The sequence below is a fragment of the Seriola dumerili genome, unplaced genomic scaffold (genome assembly GCF_002260705.1).
Source record: "Seriola dumerili isolate Sdu_G_001 unplaced genomic scaffold, Sdu_1.0 BDQW01000088.1, whole genome shotgun sequence".
Classification (NCBI taxonomy): Eukaryota; Metazoa; Chordata; class Actinopteri; order Carangiformes; family Carangidae; genus Seriola; species Seriola dumerili.
The window spans coordinates 7327149-7349295 of NW_019174343.1; the positions used below are offsets into that span (position 1 = coordinate 7327149).

Sequence of the window (22147 nt, forward strand, 5' to 3'; positions counted from 1 at the left end):
ACATCGGCCTAACAACAGTTTGCATTCTTCTCATCTGCTGCAGCTTTCAGTAGAGCCAGACATGAATTCCCGGAGGCTGAGGCTGCTGATGGACGTCTCATATCTACACTGTCAGGTTACAGGCAACACAACTACTGCAAGTCTCCCGCACAGTGGTCAGCGGTAAAGGTCAGTTTCTAACAGCAAAGACCTTTCAGGTACAGAGAAGAGAGTATATTTGTTTTCCTTAAGATTCCGATCAAGATCAAAACGCACATGCAAATCCTGAGTTCCCCTTAAAGCATAGCTTGTTTACCCACTGCATTCAGTCTGGTGGTCCACACAACTCCATACTTGGCCTTATTCATGCCTCCATTCAGCCAGGACAATGTATATTTTCATACCTTTGTGGAAGCCCAATGACCCCTGATAGAGAGAAATTCTCATCATCGGTGGTCGAGGTATTTCAATGAAGAAAGAGCGCTGGAGCCAAAGATGTCTTATGCTGAGAATGTTTTTTGAAGCTTGGCCAAGAAGAAAGTAGGAATCATCAATACAGTCTCCTGTGCATGATGTCACCTCAAATCTGGAGCAGGAACCTCTGTGGTTAGTCTTAATACACTCAGAAAGATTACTATAGATAGCTTACCCTCCATAATCGGTCAAATATCTAAAAGGAGAGGCGAGGAGGGATGTGTGAATGGACTATTGATCCATTAACCATAACCAAGGAAACATGATTATACACGACCAGGTGCTGATTCTCAGAACACTCAGCCACTTGTTACTGACCATCCAAGGTCTTCTGTTATCAACCCTGGCACCAGCAGCATCAGCAGAAAACCAAAGCTGTGTCTGGAGGAGCTGCCTGAGCGTCTCAAGGCAGATTTAATGCAGTAGCTGTGGCCCAGCAACTAAGGGCCTCACACTGACCTTTCACCCTGAGTCAGTCATTCATTAGGTGGACAAGAGAAAATCACACCCCTCACAACCCCAACTCTATAAATTGTATATATATTTAAAAAATATAAAAAATTTAAAAAAAATTAAAGTTTGGATATGCAACAACTATTTCAAAATTGCTTAAATTAAATTAATAGTTTATTATATTATTATTATATATTATTATATTTATTCAATGTGGGTTTGTATAGTCAATGTATTACCTGCAGTAGATTTGGATCAAATAGCTGATCTGCGGCGTAATACAGTGTGTGTGTAGTATTATTAGTTAGTTCAACAATTGAGAATATGTAGTTCCAAAGGAAAGGGCTATGATGACAACATAAAGTGGTGAAAATATTCAAAATAAAGTGTACTCATCAACTAATATTGGCTTTTTACCCTGGCCACAGCAGTACATTGATCAGTTTCTGTTCCAGTGTTCCTGCCTGTTTCTCCAAAATGGGAGTGCACCAATCCAAATCTACTGCAGGTAATACACTGACTATATAAACATGCACAACCCCACATCAAATAACCTGTCTTATCCCTTTAAAAGTGGAGTAAACCAAAATTATAGTGATTGGTGGTTACTCTATAAGAGGTCGAAGTCTGTGGACTTAAAACCCTGACAAAGCCACCCATGCAAAAGGCTTGGGTGTCATCATAGACCATGATTTAAATGACACTAATAAGCATATTGATTATGTCAGTAAGACTGCATTTTTTTCTGGTGCAAAGAAATAAACTTATACATTCCCCTGTCTGGACAACTGCAATAATCGATTAGCCAAAGTAAAAGTAAAACACATCACACCTGTTTTATTATCTTTGCTTTGGCTTTCTGTCTGTCTTAGAATTGATTAAAACATTCTGCTGCTAGTTTACAAGCCTCTAAATGGTCTCCATACTCAGCTGACTGTTTCTTTCTGTAATCTCCCTGCCACTGCCTCTGGTCATTAGATACAACAGCGTTAAAACGTTAAAGAAAGTTTATAATCATTATGTTATAATGAGGCACTATACAAAAACTAAATGTGCAAATACTGCTCTCAACTATAAATTTGGCCTGAGCAGCCCTGCTCAGTTAGTGATGCATATTTTAACCTCATTTAATAGCTAGTGTAATTTTTGGTGTGTAGTGTATTGCCACAGGAAATCCTCTCAGCACACAGGAAGAAATAAAATGAAATATAGCACTAAGGGCAGGGAGGGCTGGATGCACCAACTACAGTTGAACCTAATACAAAAATATTTTCTTCTCCACGTCTGCTGCTAAAAGCCTCTACAAAAACATTAAGGTCCAAAGAATGAGCAATTTAATAATGTTGAATGATTCCTCTATAGCTCTCATAAATTCACCACTGCTGTTTGGGGCTTGAAATGCAACAAATTTTTACTTCCTCTGGTTCATTTTTAGTTTATTTACAGACCAGAATCTTCTTACTTCAGAATATGTCCAAATATAGCATTGTGTCACCAACTCACCTGTAATGTCACAGTGACACTTTTGTACAGAGGATAGATGGATAGAGGATGAATATGAAAAATGACTGTAATCAGACTGGGTTTCTAGGGTTCATGAGGGTAAAATCGCTATCATAAAATTAGCTTATTTGAATGCAAATGCTCAGTGTGTCCAAAGGACTACTTTAGTCATTTTGGCTATTTACAGCTGTACACATGAAGGCAGCCCTGCTTCAGTGGTTCCATAGGGTTTCTCACAGGATGCCTTTTATGCCAGATCCTACTGGGACAGAATCCAAGAGCTCCCAGTTCAGCTCTAGCACTTATTTGTGAGGGTGTGCCATCATCACATAGCAATGGAAATAATTAGCCTTCCACTTTCAAAACGTCTTGTTCAGATGGCCAATCTCACAGATTGCTTTCCCTCTCTCCAAACTTGACAGAGCACTCAGGCACTGGTTATTCATGTTCTCTCTGATGAGGCTGCCATATAACACATACAGTATACAGGCATAAACGGCACACACTCTCTGCATCATGATCAACCAGCATCGACTGTCTTATTTCATAGTCTCCCTATTTGTTTTGAAGTCCGTATAAAGAATATAAAGAAGAAGGGAAGGCGAAACTGAATGTCAGTGTCTGTGAGGTGCACATCAAAAGGCCTGCAGTATGGGACCTAATGGTGAGCCTGGCTTTCCTGAGCTCTCCAGGCGTGAGATGGTCACACAGCTGACAGCAGCAGTCTTCACAGGTTCTGCACTTTTTATAGCCCACATAATACAACAGGGAACAAGAGACACAGTGAGAAAAGGAGACAGAGAAAGAGGGGATCATCGCTGTCTTGATACTTCACCCTATAGGCTCTGCCCTGCAAAATGTTGCTTCACACACACACACACACACACACAGACACACACACATTTTCACTCTCTCTGTCTATATATCAAAGGCCCCACCACACAGGAATTGACTTTTGTTCTTAGCAGCATGAAAAAAAATTGACTTTATGATGTTTATTTCCCTCTGGTTTTATTTGACTCCGGTTTTGTTGTGGGGGGAAGTATGCTGCTTGTGTGTGACGTCTGTTTACAGCACAGGGAGTTGCTACTGTATGTTGGTGAGATGTTTGTTTGGTTTCTTTGTGAGACTGACAGATTGTTTGTCTATGTTGGCTGTGTCTCCAGCTCATTTAATTGAAAATGCAGTTATTTGCTCCTGCCAAATGGAAGGCAGAACCGATGAAAGAAGAAAAGAGGGAAACATGCCTGCTTGGTCTGTTGTGGTGTTCTTGTCTGTTTTTAATGTTTTTAACAATCTTATCATAGAGGGCTTATTGGTTGGTTTGCAGAGGTTTGGCCAACAACCTGGGTCATTCATGTTGCTATGCTATTGCAAACATGCTGAAAACATCACATATATAGAACGCTGTATCCATGTTGTTGGGAACATCTTCAGCAGCATTATCAGTGGCAATGCAGAGAACTTTTAACAAACACTGACCTCTAGTGGAGAACCCCAACAAAGACGAGTGAGTTCAGTTAAAAAAAAACTGTGTGACATAAATCAACTGCTCATGGCAGAATTTGCACAACTTCACATATTTCCTCTATATTAAGTCCATAGCACGAGAGCAAATCTATAAACAAATAAATACTTTAATTTATCACACTATCTCAAAGACATTGTGTCAGAAATACAAGCAACAGGGTGATGTCAGATTTGTTTCAAAACCTTGAGTTCAACATTTTGCCTTACAGAAGTACGATCCAATATATACAGAACAATCACTGCACTGCAAAAGAATTAAGCAAGTGTGGGAATGTTATATCTAAACATATATACACATGAGTTATGCAACTGTAACAGTACACTGTGTTGTAGGTGGTAAAACAAAGCTAATGTACCACTGAATTTCATAGGTTTTACTTCATCATAGCTCTGCTTCTTGTGGCTCCTCTCCTCAATACTGTAACCAACACTGTTAGACACAAACATTCTACATTTATAATGTCTACATCAATACCAGCTGGGTGAGAAAAAAAAACAACATCTGAAAAATATATCATTGTAGTGTAGGAACAGGTTAGTTCAGCAATGAGCAAGATTCGGTTGCCTGTTTAGCCCTAGTCAGTGCGTTGACTGTGCTTTAAGTGTTTGAAAACCTGTACTTTGGTTAATCTGAACAAACTTGCAATTTGCTAGCTAACCTACAGGCCAATTTAACTGATTTAGTATAATGCTAATTAGCGTCCAGTGTGTAGCAAGTGTTGTGTTGTTTGGCTAGCTAACAAGCTAGTACTACAAAATTGATTAGATGTATGATGATCTGTGACCAGTGAAAAATAACACAAAAACTCGACGTCTATTAAATCATTTTAGTTTTGATGGTCAAATGCTGTTTTAAGTTAATTGCTGACAGTGACGAGCGTGAATGTGCTAATTGAGGTGAAAGCATCTTACCACCACTTTCAGGCACATATACAGTAGGCAGTATCTCTGTTTCACATGCTTTGGGGTAAAAGACACTGTGGTGACCTTGCAGAAGTTTTTTTGTGCTGTTACTGTTGGCACCAATACCAGTTCAGAGTTGAGTGAGGAGGAGGAGTGAATCAGGAAGAGAATGAGCCTGAGTCTTCAATATCTGTGGAGTCATATTCATCAGCAGACTCTGTGAGGGCTGGATAGGGCCGCGGCTGGTCCAGGTTGACATAGGTGACATTCAGACTGATGTAGTGTTCTCCCTCTAGACCTGACAAGATGGTGGAGACAGCCGACACTAATGTAGCGAAGCTGGGCCTCAGCTCTGGGTCAGGGTCCCAGCACTGGAGCATAATGCTATACCTGAAAAACATAGACAGTGTGAGTAAAAGAGAATGGCCGACTAACTTTTCATGCAACATTATATGTGCAAAATTTCCTGAAATTCCTGACTCACTTTTTTCCCCCTTTAAGCCATGGTAAGCAGGAGCTTGCAAGTTGGGGTATTTTTGATCTGTCTGAAGGCTACTGTTTCCTAATTACAAATAACCCCTGTAAAGTGGTGAATTATCATTTTTACACCTTTTTGAACCTTTTTTTTAAACAAACAAGTTATAATTAGTGAGTTTTAGATGTGCTGGCCAGATTTTGTGACCTTTGCCACGTTAACAGTTTCCCCATTTACAGTTTTGATGATGGGCTAAGTTAACTGGCTACTGACTCTGTCATCTAATTCTCAGCAAGAAAATGAAAAATGACAAACTATTCATTTAATGTCTTACACTGTTGTTCTTCCCTGTGTGACATTCCTCCATGAGCCCTTAACCCATGTTGGATGGGAAGTGTGACAAGACCTCAGTGGATAAGGTGTATGAATGGTTGATTTATTCTCCATCACTCTTTAATTTGGTGAGCAAAAGGGATTTATCATTAAAACAGCAAAAATGTGTCAGTTTTTCTTTGTAAAGTCACACCAGTGTGTGTGAAAGAAGTGTGTGTGGCAGTCATATACATTAACTCCCAAACAACATTGATTAACTATGTTGAAATACCAAGTAGTGGACAATTTACGGTTTTCACGCTACTGAGTGACCATTTGAACATCTTGTTGAACTTTGTGCTGGTACCATTTCTCTTCTATCTTATAAATCTGTGTTGGTGTTATTGTAGTATTGTAGTGTATTCTGTGCAGTTGTACAGTGGCTGTTTCTAAACTAAAAAACACTATCAAATTATAATTACAGCTGTTCTTTAGACTGAATAAACAAGGCGACCAATATTCCTGCTACTTACAAAGGGTCAGGGCAGTACTGTGGCTGAGGAAGCCTCCTGCCCTTGAGTAAGTAATGTGTTATGTCATAAGGGTCCACCTCTGGGTAGGGGCTCCCTCCTCTGGTCAGCATCTCCCACATCAGTACACCAAAGGACCACTGCATCAAGAGAGGCGGAAATTACTCATCAAGTACTAGCGTTCAGGTGCAGGCTAAAATCCTGTTCTATAACCCCTCCCTGAATAATATCACTGTGCAAAATGAGCAAGAGAAACAGTACAGCCTTGAACATACACAGTAGGGTTCCTAATTAGGCTGGCTAATGTTGAGTTGAAACCGTGCAGTTAGGATGGTGGAACTGGAGCAAATTCGTGAAACAATGATGTTTTCTATATTGTGCTGTTCAGCAATCTGGAAGATTTAGTGCAAAATGCATGAGGTACACAAATGGAGCTTTGTTGCCCACACTTTTTGGCGTGTGACCATCTTTATTTGCAGCCTCTTGTCATTAAATATATCTGCTGTTCAATTTTATTTTACATAATGTTCTATATTAAAGTGGTAATAAAATGACATTAAAAGGCAGCATGTACTGTAACACTTCAAACCCTGTTGATATTTTGGGAAACTGGCACATAAATACTCTCTCTCCAGATCATGCTAATATTCCCACAGTGCATTTAACATTGATTCCCATCCCCAGAAATACTGTACATTCTGTATGTTCTTTAGTACAACCACTGCAGAGATCCTGACTGGTCAGTCTTCATTTGCTCACCACATCCGACTTGGAGGTGAATTTCTGTGTCTGCAGACTCTCGATGGCCATCCACTTGACAGGCAGCTTAGCCTTTCTGTGGTCCTGAACACTGTAATACTCCTTATCAAAAACATCTCTGGCCATGCCAAAGTCTGCCACCTTCACTGTATACGACTCGTCCAGCCTAAGGACAGAAAAAGTAAGTGGAGATCAACCTCAGCAAACTTTGTACAATGAAACATCTCCCAACACTAGAGCAATTCAGGCCTAATGACAGTGAATTAATTCTCTGCATATCTCAGTGACTCACATGCAGTTGCGTGCTGCAAGATCTCTGTGCACAAACTTCTTCTGAGCCAAATACTCCATCCCCTTGGCAACCTGCAGCCCGAAGCCAATCAGATCCTTTACAGTGGGATTCTAGACAAATCCCACAAATACATGACAAAAACACTGAATTAAAACAGTTGCATTTGTTACATAGCTTGCTAGGTAGTAAACAGACGGCTGCACATAAATCATATGATTAATTTCCACTGTTTTAATGTCGCTGTCACACCCTCTTCTCGCAGCGTATGAAGTGCCGCAGGTCCCCGTGTTTCATGTACGGCAGCACCACTAGAGGGAGCCCTTCCTCCGGCAGGAGGATCCCGAGCAGAGACAGCACATTGCTGTGGTGGAAACCCTTCATTATGATACCTTCCTTCAGAAACTGCTCCACCTCCTCGACGTCTGTTATTCCTGATGACACACACACACACACACACACACACACACACACACACACACACACACACACACACAAGCATTATGGACTCAAATATAAAGGAAGAAAGACACTGAAAGCACAATTTTAAAAAGCTGCTTTAAAAAGTACTCAGAGGACATCTTAGATCCTGAGGCAAATTTATTCCACAGCAGAAGAGCCTTTCTGGTGCTTTCCTAGGGCGTATAAATCGGCTCTCAAGAAGCAGTTATTACTCACTATTCAAAGACTTGACAGCACAGTGGATTTCTCTGTTGTTGTGGTCTGTGAAGTAGCCATGATAGACAGTGCCAAAATGACCTGCAGGAAAAACAACAAAGAATGAATGACAGAGGATTGCTGCTGCTCAACCAAAATATGATATAGCTTTCACAAGGCTACAAAGTTCTTTGTTTCAGACAAAGTCAGTGGGGTCTTACCCTTCCCTATGATCCGATGGTGCTGCACAATAAGCATCTCTGCAGGAATAAGAACATCCTTCACCTCCTCCAGCAGCTCTGGCCTAAAACTTGAGATGGAGATTTTTTCTGGAGGCATCAGGGGAGTGAGGGTAGGATCTATGCTGCCTGCAGCATAGGCCAGCCTGGGGAACACCACCGGACCCACCAGGGGGGTGGGAGGACTCATGGATACTACTGGTAAAAGTTCAGAGAAAGAGGTTTATCAATGATCATTACACAGGAATGTGTGACAGGAGCAAATCAGCTCTACAATATTGCAGTGTAGAATGGTAAGTGCTTAGCTAGACCGCCACCTCTCCTGTAGTCCCCAGTAGGCGACAGCTCCACATTATTTGTTCTAGAGCGGTTGGCACTGTGGGCCAAACGGGTCTCCACCATGGAGGCTGAAAAACATTTCACAACACGTTTTTTTTAATCATCAACCCTAGAAGAAGAACACATGTACATCCAACACCCGGGATGTTCTAGTTGAAAGACTTATGTAATTCATCCCAAATTACCACCCACACTCGGAAGCAGTTGTACAAACAGGTCTGATCAATGTCCACATAACAGTGAAGATCCCACCTTTCTTCTTCTTCCGCAAGTGTTTCATAACGACAAAGGCCAGCACGGCTCCAGCCACCAGAGCCGCAAGGATCCCCAGAACAATCCCCACCATGTAGTGGTTGCTCACTCTCACCACTGTGCCAACATTGTGGACCTGCCCGTTGATGGAGATCTGGAGAACAGAACCCATTATAAAACAGTGAATACCATCATTGTTGTTTTATTATGAGACTTTTTCTCATAACTGCCCCACTGGAAAAGCATAAACGCTTCAAGCTGTTTTCTGTCACACATCCATGGCTTTGAAGCTGTGACATCTGTGTGTGAAAGCATGTGGCTAACTGCCAAGACATTTTAAGATGCCTCAGCCTCAAGGAGCTATTTAAATTAATCCTTTGCTTTACAAAAGGGTTTGTCAACTGATTGTGGCCCAGGGACCACCACTCTGACTAAGTAGCAACCTGAGGATTACTGTTGTGGAGTGTGAGGAAAGTGGTTGAGATTAGGTTTTTTTTCTTACCTGTTAAACAGACCTCTTAGACACTAACTGTTACTTTTCACCAGAATTTGCAAAAATGATTTTTCATTGGCAAAATCATGGAGTAACTCTTTTCAGATGCTTGTCAGTAAATTAATAGTTTTGTGTGCAAATCTCCACATTATGCATACACATGTGACATTAGGGACGCATTCCAACATTAGCAGAGCACAGGCTACCAGGGATAGACTGGATGGGCACTGTTTTAATCCAGAAAGTCACCCCCGCTTGTTTTTTTTTAACTTTTATATATTTTCATGAATTTAATTTTTCACAAACAATAATTAATACATAACACAAAAATACAATAAATAGTGATTCCCACATGCAATCTACATTATTGAATCAGGGACCACCAGCAACGCCTTTATGGACCACCAGGAGGCCACGGGCCAATGGTTGAAAACCCCTGCTTTAACATCTATCTGATAATTTTGCTATATACCACTTTGATCTGTAGCAGTAATATATTGAGTAAATTTTTACTATGATTTGAACATCCTAGTTGCGTGATGTACAGGCATGGGAAGTGAGTGATCATAGGCCAAGCAGGGGTCCCATACAACATGTATGACCGGGGCCCCATGTTGGATGTTGCATCCAGGTAAATCCGTCAGTTAATCATCATCTACACCACCAGCCTGACTAACCTTCACTGGAAGTCCCTCACTGGGGATGGTCATGTTTTTAGGGATCCTGCAGGTGATCTCATTATCCAGGACTTTAGCATCACAATCAACGCCTGCCACTGTCATTTTGATGGTCATGCAGGAGCTCACCAGGTTCAGCTTTTGGTGCTGTGGACAGAGAGGTCAAATCAAGATATAAGGCATGCAGTCAGTGATTGAAAGAATATATAATAATCATTACAAATTCATGTTTATTTTGTCTTTAAATTCGAATGCAGATACACTCCCTTACATGTAGTGACACTTCATCAAACCCAGGGTACAAACTCAGCACGTGTCCCTCTGTTTCAAAAGGTATGGGCTCGCCGTAGGGGTGGTAGGAGAACTCTTTGTTCCAAAGTCCCATCGCTCCATCCATGTCAAAAGAAAGCTCTCCCTCCTCTGTCTCATCCTTGGGGAACTCAGGAGTGATACACTCCATCCTTGTGGGCATGGACTTGCCTATGCACTCCTGTAACAGTCAGTCAGGTAATTCTAAAACTGTACACTTATTTAAAAAATAATAATGTTTCTACTGCACATTACAATGAACATTGTACCGTTGTCACAGGTTTCAGGTGGTTCTCATTGGGTTTAAAGTGGATGATGGTGCGATAAACAGAATCCAGGTTCTCCCCTTCAATTACAATCTTTGACCCCCTACAGTGGAGACAGATGTCAGAGATGGTTACATTTGCATCAAGGAAGGAAATACTGTAATTTCTTACTACAACTGAGAATGTCACATGAAAAATATTAGAAAAAATTAGATTATGTAATGTAAAGACAGTATTTATCCAATTAGATTTCCTTTGTCAGGATAAAATATGTTAAATTCCAGATCAAAAATAAACTTGGTTTATCAGAAATGACGCATTCTCAATCATCCAGGTCATGGTTATTCAAGAAAGTCCAGTTACTCTTGATTTAACTGTTCTTGGGTCACTGTGGAATAAAACAGAGGACAACAGAGTTCATACACAGAAGGTGTTTGTGCTCACTGGCCTACTGTACCTGTCAAAGCTACAGTCAGGCAGGACAGCTGTAATCGATGGCTTTTCTTTGTAGTAAAACACCTTTGTGGTGAGGACAGGAGACTTGTCGATGAAAACACTCAGAGGAACATCCCTCACCTCTGAGATGGCCTGGGACAGACAGATGATGGATGACACGTTCCCTATTGGCTTTGTGACTCTGCAGAGACAAAGAGGTATGTGAATTACACGTTGTTACAGATAAACGGTGGTAGATCAAAAAGCTTCATGCTTTTAAATATCTTTTGTATGTTCAATAACATAACATCTACTGTAGGAAATAGTTCAGGTCTGAGCCAGTGTTCGAATGCAAAGACCTCTTGCCAGTAGTTTCACAAACCGTAATTATCCTACACACTAGTTGGAACATGTTTGCTTATTAGGTCATGGCAATAAAATGTTCTGAGCCGCAACTCATCTTCATAATCTCCAGAGAGTAGGAGAGATAATACTACTATGAGGAAATGTATTTCCAGACCTCTTTATAGGACAGGGCATGTCGTTGAGAGTGACTCTCCTGGTCTTCCCAGCATCCAAGTGAGGTCCAGTCACTGTGATGAGTGTGCCCCCAACACGAGGCCCATAGTTGGGCTGGATTTCTGTGATGTTGGGAATCTGGAGCAACAGTTTATCATCAGTATTTTCGATAAAACAAAAGGTTTAGGAGAAAGTGGTTTAATACTCAATGGATGAAATGAACAATATTCTTAGTTTGTGATGAGCATGATAATAGCTGCGATTACCACAAACGTGAACCCTGGTATTTCTGCCTTCCCGTCAATGGAGTAGCGTCCCTCCACCTTGCCCTCATGCACTTCCACTGTAATGTTGACTGGTTTGGACAGCTCAGTGGCCCCAGAGCGAATCTTACACACCAGGCTGAAGACCAGCACAAGAAAACACTTGTGTTAGCATGTCTGTGGCAAATATAGTTACTGACACACCAGAGACAATTTAATTTCTTGGTGCATTAAAATGCTTGGCCTTTAAACAGCATCAGGAGACAAAAGTAGCACTTTTGCTGCTAAAATACAGCTTTCAAGTGAGGTTGTCATTATAGAATTAGTTTGTTGGCAAATTCATTCAAGAAAAACCTGTTCTTAAACGTATTCGCACTTTCTGCCATGTTAGACACATAATTTGACTTTGTCCAAAAACAAATGTCCAAGAAACTACTTCAGCTGCACTTTGTGTTTGTTGCTAATTGGCGTGCTAACATGCTGAACTAAGCAGGTAAAAATGAAAAATGGTAATAAATAAATATTTTCTCAAAAAGTTAGCTGGTGTTCAGCTGTAAATGATACATCCAAGGCAGGACTGCACAATTCATATCAATTTGTACTAATTATAAATAGAGAAAGTGTTCCAGTTATTAATTACCTAGGTGTTATATTCACGTATTTGTGAAAAAAAACTGAAATGACGTAGTTGGTAAGTGAAAAAATTGTTTATAAAGTTTCCTTTATCTTTAATCTTTAATCTTAATCTTTAATTTTCAATCTTCATGACTTTGAACTGCCACACTTACATAGATTCATATATTGATATGTAAATATTCATTTAATTCACATTTATTCAGCATATTGGTTGAATTGCATGCTTATCTGTAGTTTTCAGCTGCATTGAAAATTCCTTAGCTTTTGATTCAACTTACACTCCATGCTATAAAATTTCACAGACTATAACACTTTCTTGGAAATATCCTAATAATTTACAGCTAAATACCAACAATTCTTTAGGAAATTATTAGTAGAATTTCCAAGAAATTAACAGGAAAATACATACCCTGGAAAATCTAAACTACATGGCGTCAGCATTGAGATATTTTGACACTGTCTGTAATACTAAATTAGCACAGGCCAAACACCAAGTTTGGGTCAGTCCATTAAAGTCTAGATTCATTATTATATGAACTAATGTTCAACAGTCAGATATTGTAAAAGAGCTTAAGATACTAATTCCTCCTCAAACAAAACACATACACACACACATCACAAGACAATCCTCAGGGTGGATTTCCCACAAAATGACTTTAGTATGAACAGACTGTACTTGTAACCACAGCCCTGCATGGTCACTCACTGTGTGTTGTTGCTTTTGACTGGAAGAACAGTGCAGGCGGTCTGTCCCAGTCGGACCTGGTGGGTTCTGGAGGAGATGGCAGGTCTTAAGGGCGACTGGAACTCCCATCCACACACCGTTAGTTCTGTTTGACCATCAGGAGGAGCAGTCCGTGGAAAGAACTGCGTCAATAAAGCAGAGTATATAGTACCACCTTGAAATGAAATGTTTCTATTAGTTGCACAAAGGGATGATTGTGTCCTGGATTATAGAACAAACCCCAGTGATCCCAGGTGGGCAGGATTCGTTCCTCCAGCGATTGTGACACTCGCTCTCCCAGGAGCACACTCCAGAGCACCACCCACAGCCCATGAACTTAGGGGCTGTCAGACACATGGCACAAGTCAGGAAGTGTTGACAGCCCGGCCCTCTCTGTGGCACCTGAATCATCTGAAACACAGATTACCATTTTTAAAGTCACATATGCCCTCTACAGAGAAAGATCCCCTGCTGCCCCACCCTATTTCATATTAATGTGGCTATTAATATATATGACATGCTATATATGATATAATATATTTATATATTGCAATTTATTCCTTGCCTTCCCATCCCTGTGACATTTGCCATTGCTGATAATCATACAGATGATGACATAACAAATATCACATTGAAAAACCTCCAAATGCAGAATTTAAAACAACTGTAAGGTGATAATGTAAATAGTACAAAGGGATTTGAAAATAATGGCCTGTGACCCAATAAATCAAAACTGAAGTTTGAGTGGGTTTGTTTTTTTCCCTTTGGTTAAAACTTCTACTTTTTACTGCTAGTTATTTTCTTTTCCTTCATACATTTAGATGCAAGAAGAGAAATAACTTCAGTTAACTTACATTTCCTACTAAATAATTGATTCTTTCCATGCAGATGGAAACATGTAAACTGATACTGAGCCTCATTCAGCATCAGGCTGTTCAACAAGTCACATGGAGAGATCCTTGTGCTGAAATGAAGTCTAATGTTGCTGATTAATGACAGATGAATAATAAAACTATTTAATTTGAATGGAACTTGAACTATCTTATCTCTTCAATGCATACACATTGCAAACAAAACACCAGGCATCTTTCAAACTTCTTTTTCTATTAACCACTTTTTTATCTATATATTTTTTAATAGTTTAAAGAAAAGGTATTTCCTTTTCTGGAAGGGAACCAGAATCCTGAAAAGATTATAAAATTGGGGCCTTGGAGCTTTCAGAGGAGCTTCATTTTCCTGTTGTGTCCCAATTGCTATCACACAAGGTAATAAGCCTGACATCCCACAGGAGTACCATTTGATTATTCATTCTCTAAGTCACAGGAAACACCCTGGACAGGTCTCCAGATCATCACAGGGTCATGGAGGGACAATCAGCCACACTCCCAGCTCATTTGTCATTGTGATGTAACCCGACCTGCACGTCTCTGACCTATTACACACATTTAGAGACATGGGATTGCTGCTGTACCTTGTCTCCAACCACGAAAAGAAGATACTCTGATGAGTAAACAGCAGCAATGGATGAGACTCTCTGGTTCTCCTCCAGAGAGTAATTGGCAAAAATAATAGGACTGGATCTTGTCAACACAAGCTGCCAACACAGACACAAGAGGAGATTATTACAATGGTAAAATGAAAACTAATACCAGAAACAACAGATTTTGAATCTTACCTGTAGCAGCCGTCCGGTTGAAGTGCCAATATGGGCAACAGTCTTGTTCTCTATGGTTGTGACCAGCAGAGAGGTGAGCAGGACGTTTGTCATCTGCCTGTTGAAGAGGTCCACTCTGTAGTAGGGCTTTGACACCATGGTAGGATGGTCTCTGCATGTGGCGTTGTTCTCCATACTCTAGTACCACGGCCACAGGCGGCAGAGGACAAGGAAATGAAATAATGAGGAAGAAAATTTAAGTAGAAAAAACCCTGAACAGTGTTTAAACTAGTGTGCAAACATAGACAAAACAATCCCAACTAAAATCCATTTTCTAGCTTTTTCTGAAGCTTTCAACTACATTACACTGTCTTCATCAGCAGATAAAGTTTGTTCAGATGTCATGATGATGGATCTGTAGCTCGTAAGGGTTTTGTCAAATTGCATCCCCAGCTTCTATGATTAACACAGACAACATATAATTGCTAGAATTAACAAGTACTAGGTTCACTTGTTAGCAGATCCACTTTCAGGACAAAACTCCATCTACAGCTGAAGGTCATGTGAAATGGTTGGAAGCTCCAGAGAGTAGGTGTTTTGTGAAATCATGTTTATTCATGGTTGGATGGGCAGCTGGCAATTTAAAAATAATATTCTGAAACCTGAGCCACACCCGCGTCAGACAGTAATATTTACAGCTGTGGGAAGACACATCCAGCTGTTTTCTTTTGAGGACATGTTATGAGCTGCACTGGTCACCATGGTACCCATGAGAAACAAAGTATGTGGCACACAGAAGCACAAAGTAAATTTGTTATCATAATGAGATTGTTTCATAATTTCAGAGGCTATGATAGGTGATTATGTGCTGCACTACTGACAGGAGGATTGCCTTGCAGCCATAGGCGCAGAGCAGGGTGGGTCCCTGTTTGATTTAAGGGAGTCTTCATGCAAAGACTGGCTTGTATCTTTAAGGCCAAGATACAAACTCACAGACACAACACTTTATACTTGTTTTCTTTTAAATCCAATCCAAATGAATAATTTGATTACAGACTAAGAAGCATAGTGTTTTTGAGGCAGAGATGATGTTGTTGGCAGCAGAGGTGTTTGGATCTGCTGAGAAATGGAAGAACCAGGATTTCAGATTGTTGGACAGGTCCACTGACGGGTTACTCAACTCTCAGACCAGCAGCCAAAGGCAACAAAACAGCAGCAGCCTTAGAAGCAGAGTTCACTAGTCCAAGTAGAAAGAATTCCTCTGAAGGTAAATAGAGGAAAGAACATCTTTTGGATGTAACTGCTATGTTTATTTCAGCTAGTCCCAAACATCATCAGCTGTAAGTGTAACAAATCAAAACTAGCTTTTTCTTGCCCTAACCTGACCACATAGTATCATGTCTTAATCACAACATATATTTTCTTACTCTATTTTCTGAAGGTTCAAGCAAACAAAGTCCAATCAATCAAATCATAGCTGTAACTTCAACATTCAACAACTTCATGCTTTGCAATTCTGGGAATTTTGAGCATCATACTTTCCACATGACGTGCAAACTCTTACCACAGACTCCCCACTGCCAAACATTCACAGCGAACAGTGACTGACATAAAAAAAGAATGTTATGAGAATTATATATGGGATATGGAAATAAAAATAAAAAGCAGAATTAACCCAAGAAACCAACTGAATGCATAATATGGCATGAAAAGCATGCTGAGTAAACATGAGGAAAACTTCTCCCTGTCTGACCTGAGAAATTCATCCAACTGGCCGCTGTCCAATTTTTCTGAATAATGAGTGTGTAAGCTGACTTCTCCATATCTATTTTTCCATCCAAAACACAATTTCAATCCCTGTTTTCTCATATTTTACAATTAGTGGGCACTAGATGCAGGTGCAAGTGATTATAGGTGCATTCCCCTGCAAGCTAAGATGCAAATGAGCTTTGAACTTTACTTCACTTCAATAGTTTGACATTTGGGGAAATTATTTGCTTTACCACTCTCTTCTCTGCATGCTAAATATGAGGCTAGAGCCAGCAAGAAGCTAGCTTAGCCTTACAAAAAAAGATGGGAAACGGGGAAACAGCTTGCTCTGTCCAAAGGTACAAAATCCATCTACCAACACTTCTAAAGGTCGCTGATAAACATATTATATCTTCATTTGTTAATCCATCTTCATTGGTTGTTGGTTGGGCAGAGCCAGGCTGTTTTACTTGTTTCCAGTCTTCATGCTAAGCTAAGCTAATCTTCTCATGGCCCCAGCTTCATATTATTTTCACAGCCGTGAGAGTGGGATCCATCCTCTCGTCTATGTCTTAGCAAGAAACCAATATCTCCCAAAAAGCCACAGGAGAGGTTTTCATGCAGGACGTAGGTTGTAAGGTACCAATAAACTCTCAAGGGCAAGTTTAATTCATATCTCTGATGACAGTGGTTTCCCTGTGACTTTTTTATCTTACACAACAATCCACAGACAGATTTATCTTGGAAAACAGTGAGTCACACAATAACCACATGCAGCTGGAGTTAACTCTGTGCTAAATACAGATCCTTTTACTTTTTTTCTGTGTTTCATTTCATTAGTCATGTTTGGCTCTGTCCACTACACTGTCATTCTGACCCTGCCAGTGCTGTGAGCAACGCTTTGCCTCATTTAGGGGTTTACATGATTTCATAAACTGATATTTCTCCATAATAATCACAAGAAAACACATGACTAAAGTATACTATTTGAAATTATTATTATCTTTACCTAGGCCATTCATCCAGGGAAGAACTGTAAGTACTTCTTACTCATTTGTACTTCTTTCTCTGTTCATAAGCAGTTGATGGTATCAATTAATTTCATCGGCCACAACAAGGTCTCAGCGGTCTGTGTTTATTATCTCCTCCATGTTTATGCACGTTAAGAAAACACGCTCGGACGCGCTTTCACACGGTAACATTTTAACAGGCCCGATCGAAATACCTTCATGCCGAGTCAGCAAATATTTATGCACATGATTGGGTGCCAGGAAAATACCTTTGATGCTTTCTATTTAAGTGAGTCAGTCTGACAGCGGCATACTTTCACTCTCACCAGTTTTTCATGAAGTCAGTCAAACAACTGGATTTACTTTTGTTTCTCACCTCTCTTTCAACAGTATCTCAAAGAAAACTGGGACTCTTTATACTAAAGTAAATAAAAGTAGAGCTGAGACCATGTTGATCACCTGTGATTGCTGTGTGCTAGTGGACTGATCAGCTCACCTCATGTGGACAGCTCTCACAGGGCTGGAAATGGCAGAGTCCTCTGGAGAGCTGTTCTGGTCCAGACTCACAGCAGTCATCCACCCCATCAACGATTGCTTTGTTCACGTTGTCCATTGGGAAGGCGCACAGGGCAGAGTCATGCTCTGTGACCCCACTGTCATCTGTAACTGCAAAAACCCCGTAGAGGATGTCATCCTCCTCCTCTGCCCCTAACTCCTCTGCCAGCTCCCTGCCTGCCTTGCCAAAATGAGCTGCCTGGACCACGTTGTACACCACATCTTTATAGGGTTCACTGGCTACATTCCTCCTCCGGCGTTTTGGTTCAAACCGACACTCTAGGATCACTTCACGATACCTCTTCATCTCCCATTCATTCCGCGGGAGACGGCCTAGACGAGTCTGAAATGGAGATGATTCCTGATCGGGGCTCTCTCTCTGAACTGAGAGGAAGTACACAAACTCCTGAGTGAAAAAGCTGTAGACATATTCAATATGATACGTCCTCCGCAGGCCGGGAAGGACGGTTAGGCCACGTACATCACTATAGAAACCATCTTCAGTGGCCAGCGGTCGTCGAACTGATAACGACTTCCTGCCGTAACGCTGGGTTACACTATCATTTACAGTGGTGGCAACAAAGAAGTAGACAGTTTGACCCTCTTCAACCATGGTGACTTTGGTTCCCAGAGGGCTGGCCACGCAGTCGGGACAGTAGGCAGCAGAGTTGGAGTCCTTTCTGAACAAACACTTGGAGAGAGAAGGCGGCTCTCCATTTGCGTTCAGTTGGTGGAAATAGCATACACCATACTGAGAACTTCCACATGAATATAAATACATAAAGAGAGTATCCAACAATAAGATCTGGTTGTTTGTGTCCTCCAGGAAGTTAGGATCCTTGTCAACGTCACACAAATTACATATCTGACACTCTGGGCTTCCCACCGGCCCAGTGCGGAGCTCCCACACCTTCTCCAGGCTTCTGTTCACAGCTTCAATCACATTCTGAGAGGCTACATACACTTCCTGGTAGTACGAGTTGTTCACAATGTTCTGGATGGGGCCCTGGGCCTGGAAGAAGGGCATGGTGTAAACCACAGAGTAGTTGACAGGACTCGGGGCCAGTGAGGGACAGTTGGCCAAAGCAAAGGCCAGCAGAGTCTGGAACCAGACACATGTCCCCCACTGTGTGGTCCAGTGGACCATCTCCACAAGGTTGCAAGGGGGGGCAACAACACAGACAACGTGGGGTTACCTCCAGGTTTGATGTCAGGACCAAACCATCTTTAACAACAGCCAATGATACCTGAATGAAGGGAAATGACAGAATATAGTAAGTTATTCAGTCATTAAGAAATTATCATCATTCCAAAGTTCACTTTGAAACTTGAAAGCAATTTTGTCAAATTATTTAATAACTGATTGATTTTCAGTGTATAAAATTTCAATAAAAAAGCCCATCATTATTCCCAGAAGATCAAGCATATTTAAATGGTCTTTTTTATCTGACTAAGAGTCAAAAATCCAAAATGTTGAGTTTATTATCATAGAAAAACATAGGAAACAAGCAAAAATGTCCATTCAAGAAGCTGGCACCGGTGAATTATTGGCATAGTTGCTTAAAAAAATAATAATTAATAATGAAAAAAAATTATAATTTCATCACTAGACAGTACTGGTTGATTTCGAAACTGTCATGTACAGCGGGGGCCAGTAGGGGCCCAACAGCAGATTTTTCCCCAGGGCCCCTTGTGACGTTAATCCAGCCATGACTGTGAGATGCAGCTGAAAACTCTGGAAAAGGCTAGAGTTGAGGGACTTTTTTTAAATGCCTCGAAAAATTCTCGACAGTGGCTCTTAACAGAAAGCATATTGTTTTATGGAAATGATGCTACCTAAGAAAATTAAAAATATCAGTCTGCTTAGTCACGTTCCGTTTTGAATCCTAATAGATCTGAAGTGACAGACATCATCTTGGTTGCGTCACATGATGATAAAAGTAAGTGGTTGTAAAGATAAAAGCTTCCTCTGACTCACTACAAACACAGAGAGGAAGTGTTTACATAATCAAATAGGGTTCTATGCTCGTGGCGCTCAACACAGTAGACAGTGGATAAAACTATTCTTATTGCAACTTCCTGCTCAAGTCATTCATATCTGTCTGGTAATGTTTGTTCTGGTTAATCTCCCATCCCATCTTCTTTCCTCTAAATATTGAGTCATCTTCTTTTGTGCAAGAGAACTAATAATAACAAACAAAGTTAATGGCTGTGGTTCAACACAAATTAATCAAATAAAAATAAAAATTTTTCCACAGCTCATCCTGATCAATCTCTGAACAACATGGAACCACGTTTCAAACTCGGAGCCTTGTCCTCACCCAGAACAGACGTGTGTTTGGTGGATCATTAACTGGACACATCCCAGTTAGGCTATATTCAGGAACCCCTGGCCTCTCTACTTTGCATTCCTGTCACAACCACTACGTGCCTTTCAGGGGGAAAGATGTGCACGGACTGATGGTCATAAGACGACGTGAACCTTTTTAAGTCTCAGGTGAAGAAGAAAATTCTCATCTGAATTTCATCAACTGTGATGTGGCTCTGCTTATTTGATTCAACAGCAGGGAAAGTTTCTTTCTGACCAAAAGTCTTTCAAGAAAACAGAACTTATCATCGCTCTGTCATATGGAAACGTTTGAAGTCAAGAGTCTGGTGTCTTTACATCAATAATTCATAGATGTTGTGTTACATTTTAACATTTGCGGCTCCACGTGAAGCTGAGGTTAAGGCTAAAGGACATGGGTACACATAGTAATGGCACTGATTGACTTTGTTCATGTTCATGGTTAATAAACCAAATGGCTGAAATTGAGTTTCCATTCATTGTGCTATTGTGCTATTTACAGGCTGGTCAGCGTCCAGGTTTTTACTTAGTGTATTCCCTCAGAGATGACTTGAAGGTGCAGTGATACTAGAACACCTGCCTCCTCGGTTCTGTTATCAGGACAAATATCAAACCAGACGTTTGGCAACATAATATCCTACAGAATTCACAATCAGTGTGTTGCATTTACACTCATATCCATATTATCTTCTCTTTTCTGGCTTGTGTATTTTATCTTGGCATCAATAAGAATTCACCTTTCTCATTTTGTGAGAGGGATGCACACTTTGGACTGGCTGCTTTATTGGATCAGTGCTTGCTCACAGGCACTTTGACAGCAGTTAATTAGCGAAAGAGAGAGAGCCCCTCTTTCATTAATTAGTGCACAGTTATCCAGAGGGATTTAAATATGCAGGATGCTGTGCAAACAGTCAATAAGGAAAACATATTGGACCCCAGGGACACATGCATTGATTCAGTGGCAGGAAATGCATCCCAAACCACTACAGAACCACTAGAACCCTCCAATGTGCAGTGATATTAGGTCTAAATGTGCTTTATTATGAAACACCTTAATTGTGATATCTGACTTTATTCTTCTGAGATTAATCCAAGTGGTTGAACATCGTTCAAGACCTAAATCATTTGTGTTGTGTGGCCGTACATTTCTTTAAATCATATATATAGATTTATGCTCCTGTTACATATTCTGGCAGTCTGCTTTAACTTCAGGGGAACGGTGCCAGCACACACTGGTTCCAGTCCACATGTAAGATGTTATCTGACTCCACCAACTGCACAAAACTTGAATGGTTAGATTAAGTCCTTATATTAACACACCTTTCTCACAAATCATCAAACATATACCACTCATAGTTAACCACAGTTTCATCACCATATATTATAATTAAACCTCTTACTAAAAACACTGAGATTGATTTAAATTCTATCAATAGTACATAACAACACATTAAACTTAATTAACTGCACTTTATGACATTTTAATTTCCCGATACAGTAGCATTGTGTGATTTTGTGTTGAGCTCCTGAAAGGTTCAGCACTGCAAGGAGTCTAGTTCAGCTGTAATCTTTTGAAACATATCCGTGGCACATGCAGCTGTGAATGTTATGAAGGTCTTACCTGTACAGCTGTGCTCCTCGGGGAAGAAACCACTGCCACCTCTGCTCCGTATCTGACTCCAGAGCAGAGCAGGGATGGCTGATCTGTCCTCGGAGAGATTCCAGGTGACACGATTAGGTTAATTTCTGCTTCAAGTTAAAGCCTGAACTGTGTCGGTTTCGGATCTAACTTCAGCTCCCAGTGTAAACCGGTGTC

The 22147-nt window shown here is 40.7% G+C and overlaps 1 protein-coding gene across 2 annotated transcripts; it reads right to left on the reverse strand.

Annotated features, from left to right (window-relative positions):
• Window positions 1–4026: 4026 nt before the first annotated feature.
• On the reverse strand, window positions 4027–22141 carry mst1r (macrophage stimulating 1 receptor). Of its 2 annotated transcripts, none has more exons than XM_022745018.1 (21): window positions 21953–22141; window positions 17926–19231; window positions 14692–14868; window positions 14488–14610; window positions 13257–13427; window positions 12999–13159; window positions 11660–11795; window positions 11395–11531; window positions 10897–11076; window positions 10443–10542; window positions 10136–10354; window positions 9865–10011; window positions 8695–8848; window positions 8421–8510; window positions 8086–8298; window positions 7886–7966; window positions 7460–7641; window positions 7211–7320; window positions 6919–7084; window positions 6163–6299; window positions 4027–5232 (listed from the first exon to the last, which is right to left on the reverse strand). In XM_022745018.1, exons 2-21 carry the CDS (start codon window positions 19129–19131, stop codon window positions 5001–5003), a joined length of 4122 nt encoding a protein of 1373 aa, XP_022600739.1. In that variant the 5' UTR covers window positions 19132–19231; window positions 21953–22141; the 3' UTR covers window positions 4027–5000. The 2 variants fall into 2 exon arrangements, with proteins under 2 accessions (XP_022600739.1, XP_022600738.1); XM_022745017.1 differs by having other exon boundaries at window positions 8086–8301.
• Between the last annotated feature and the right edge of the window lie 6 nt (window positions 22142–22147).

Excerpts from the sequence above, each read along its gene's own strand:
- mst1r (XM_022745017.1), bottom strand. The coding sequence starts at position 19,131 with ATGGTCCACTGGACCACACAGTGGGGGACATGTGTCTGGTTCCAGACT. Across the intron at positions 14,869-17,925 it reads GTGAGAGCTGTCCACATGAG|AGTATGGAGAACAACGCCAC; the intron begins GTGAGCTGATCA and ends CCGTGGTACTAG. Across the intron at positions 8,849-9,864 it reads GTGAGGGACTTCCAGTGAAG|ATCTCCATCAACGGGCAGGT; the intron begins GTTAGTCAGGCT and ends TCTGTTCTCCAG.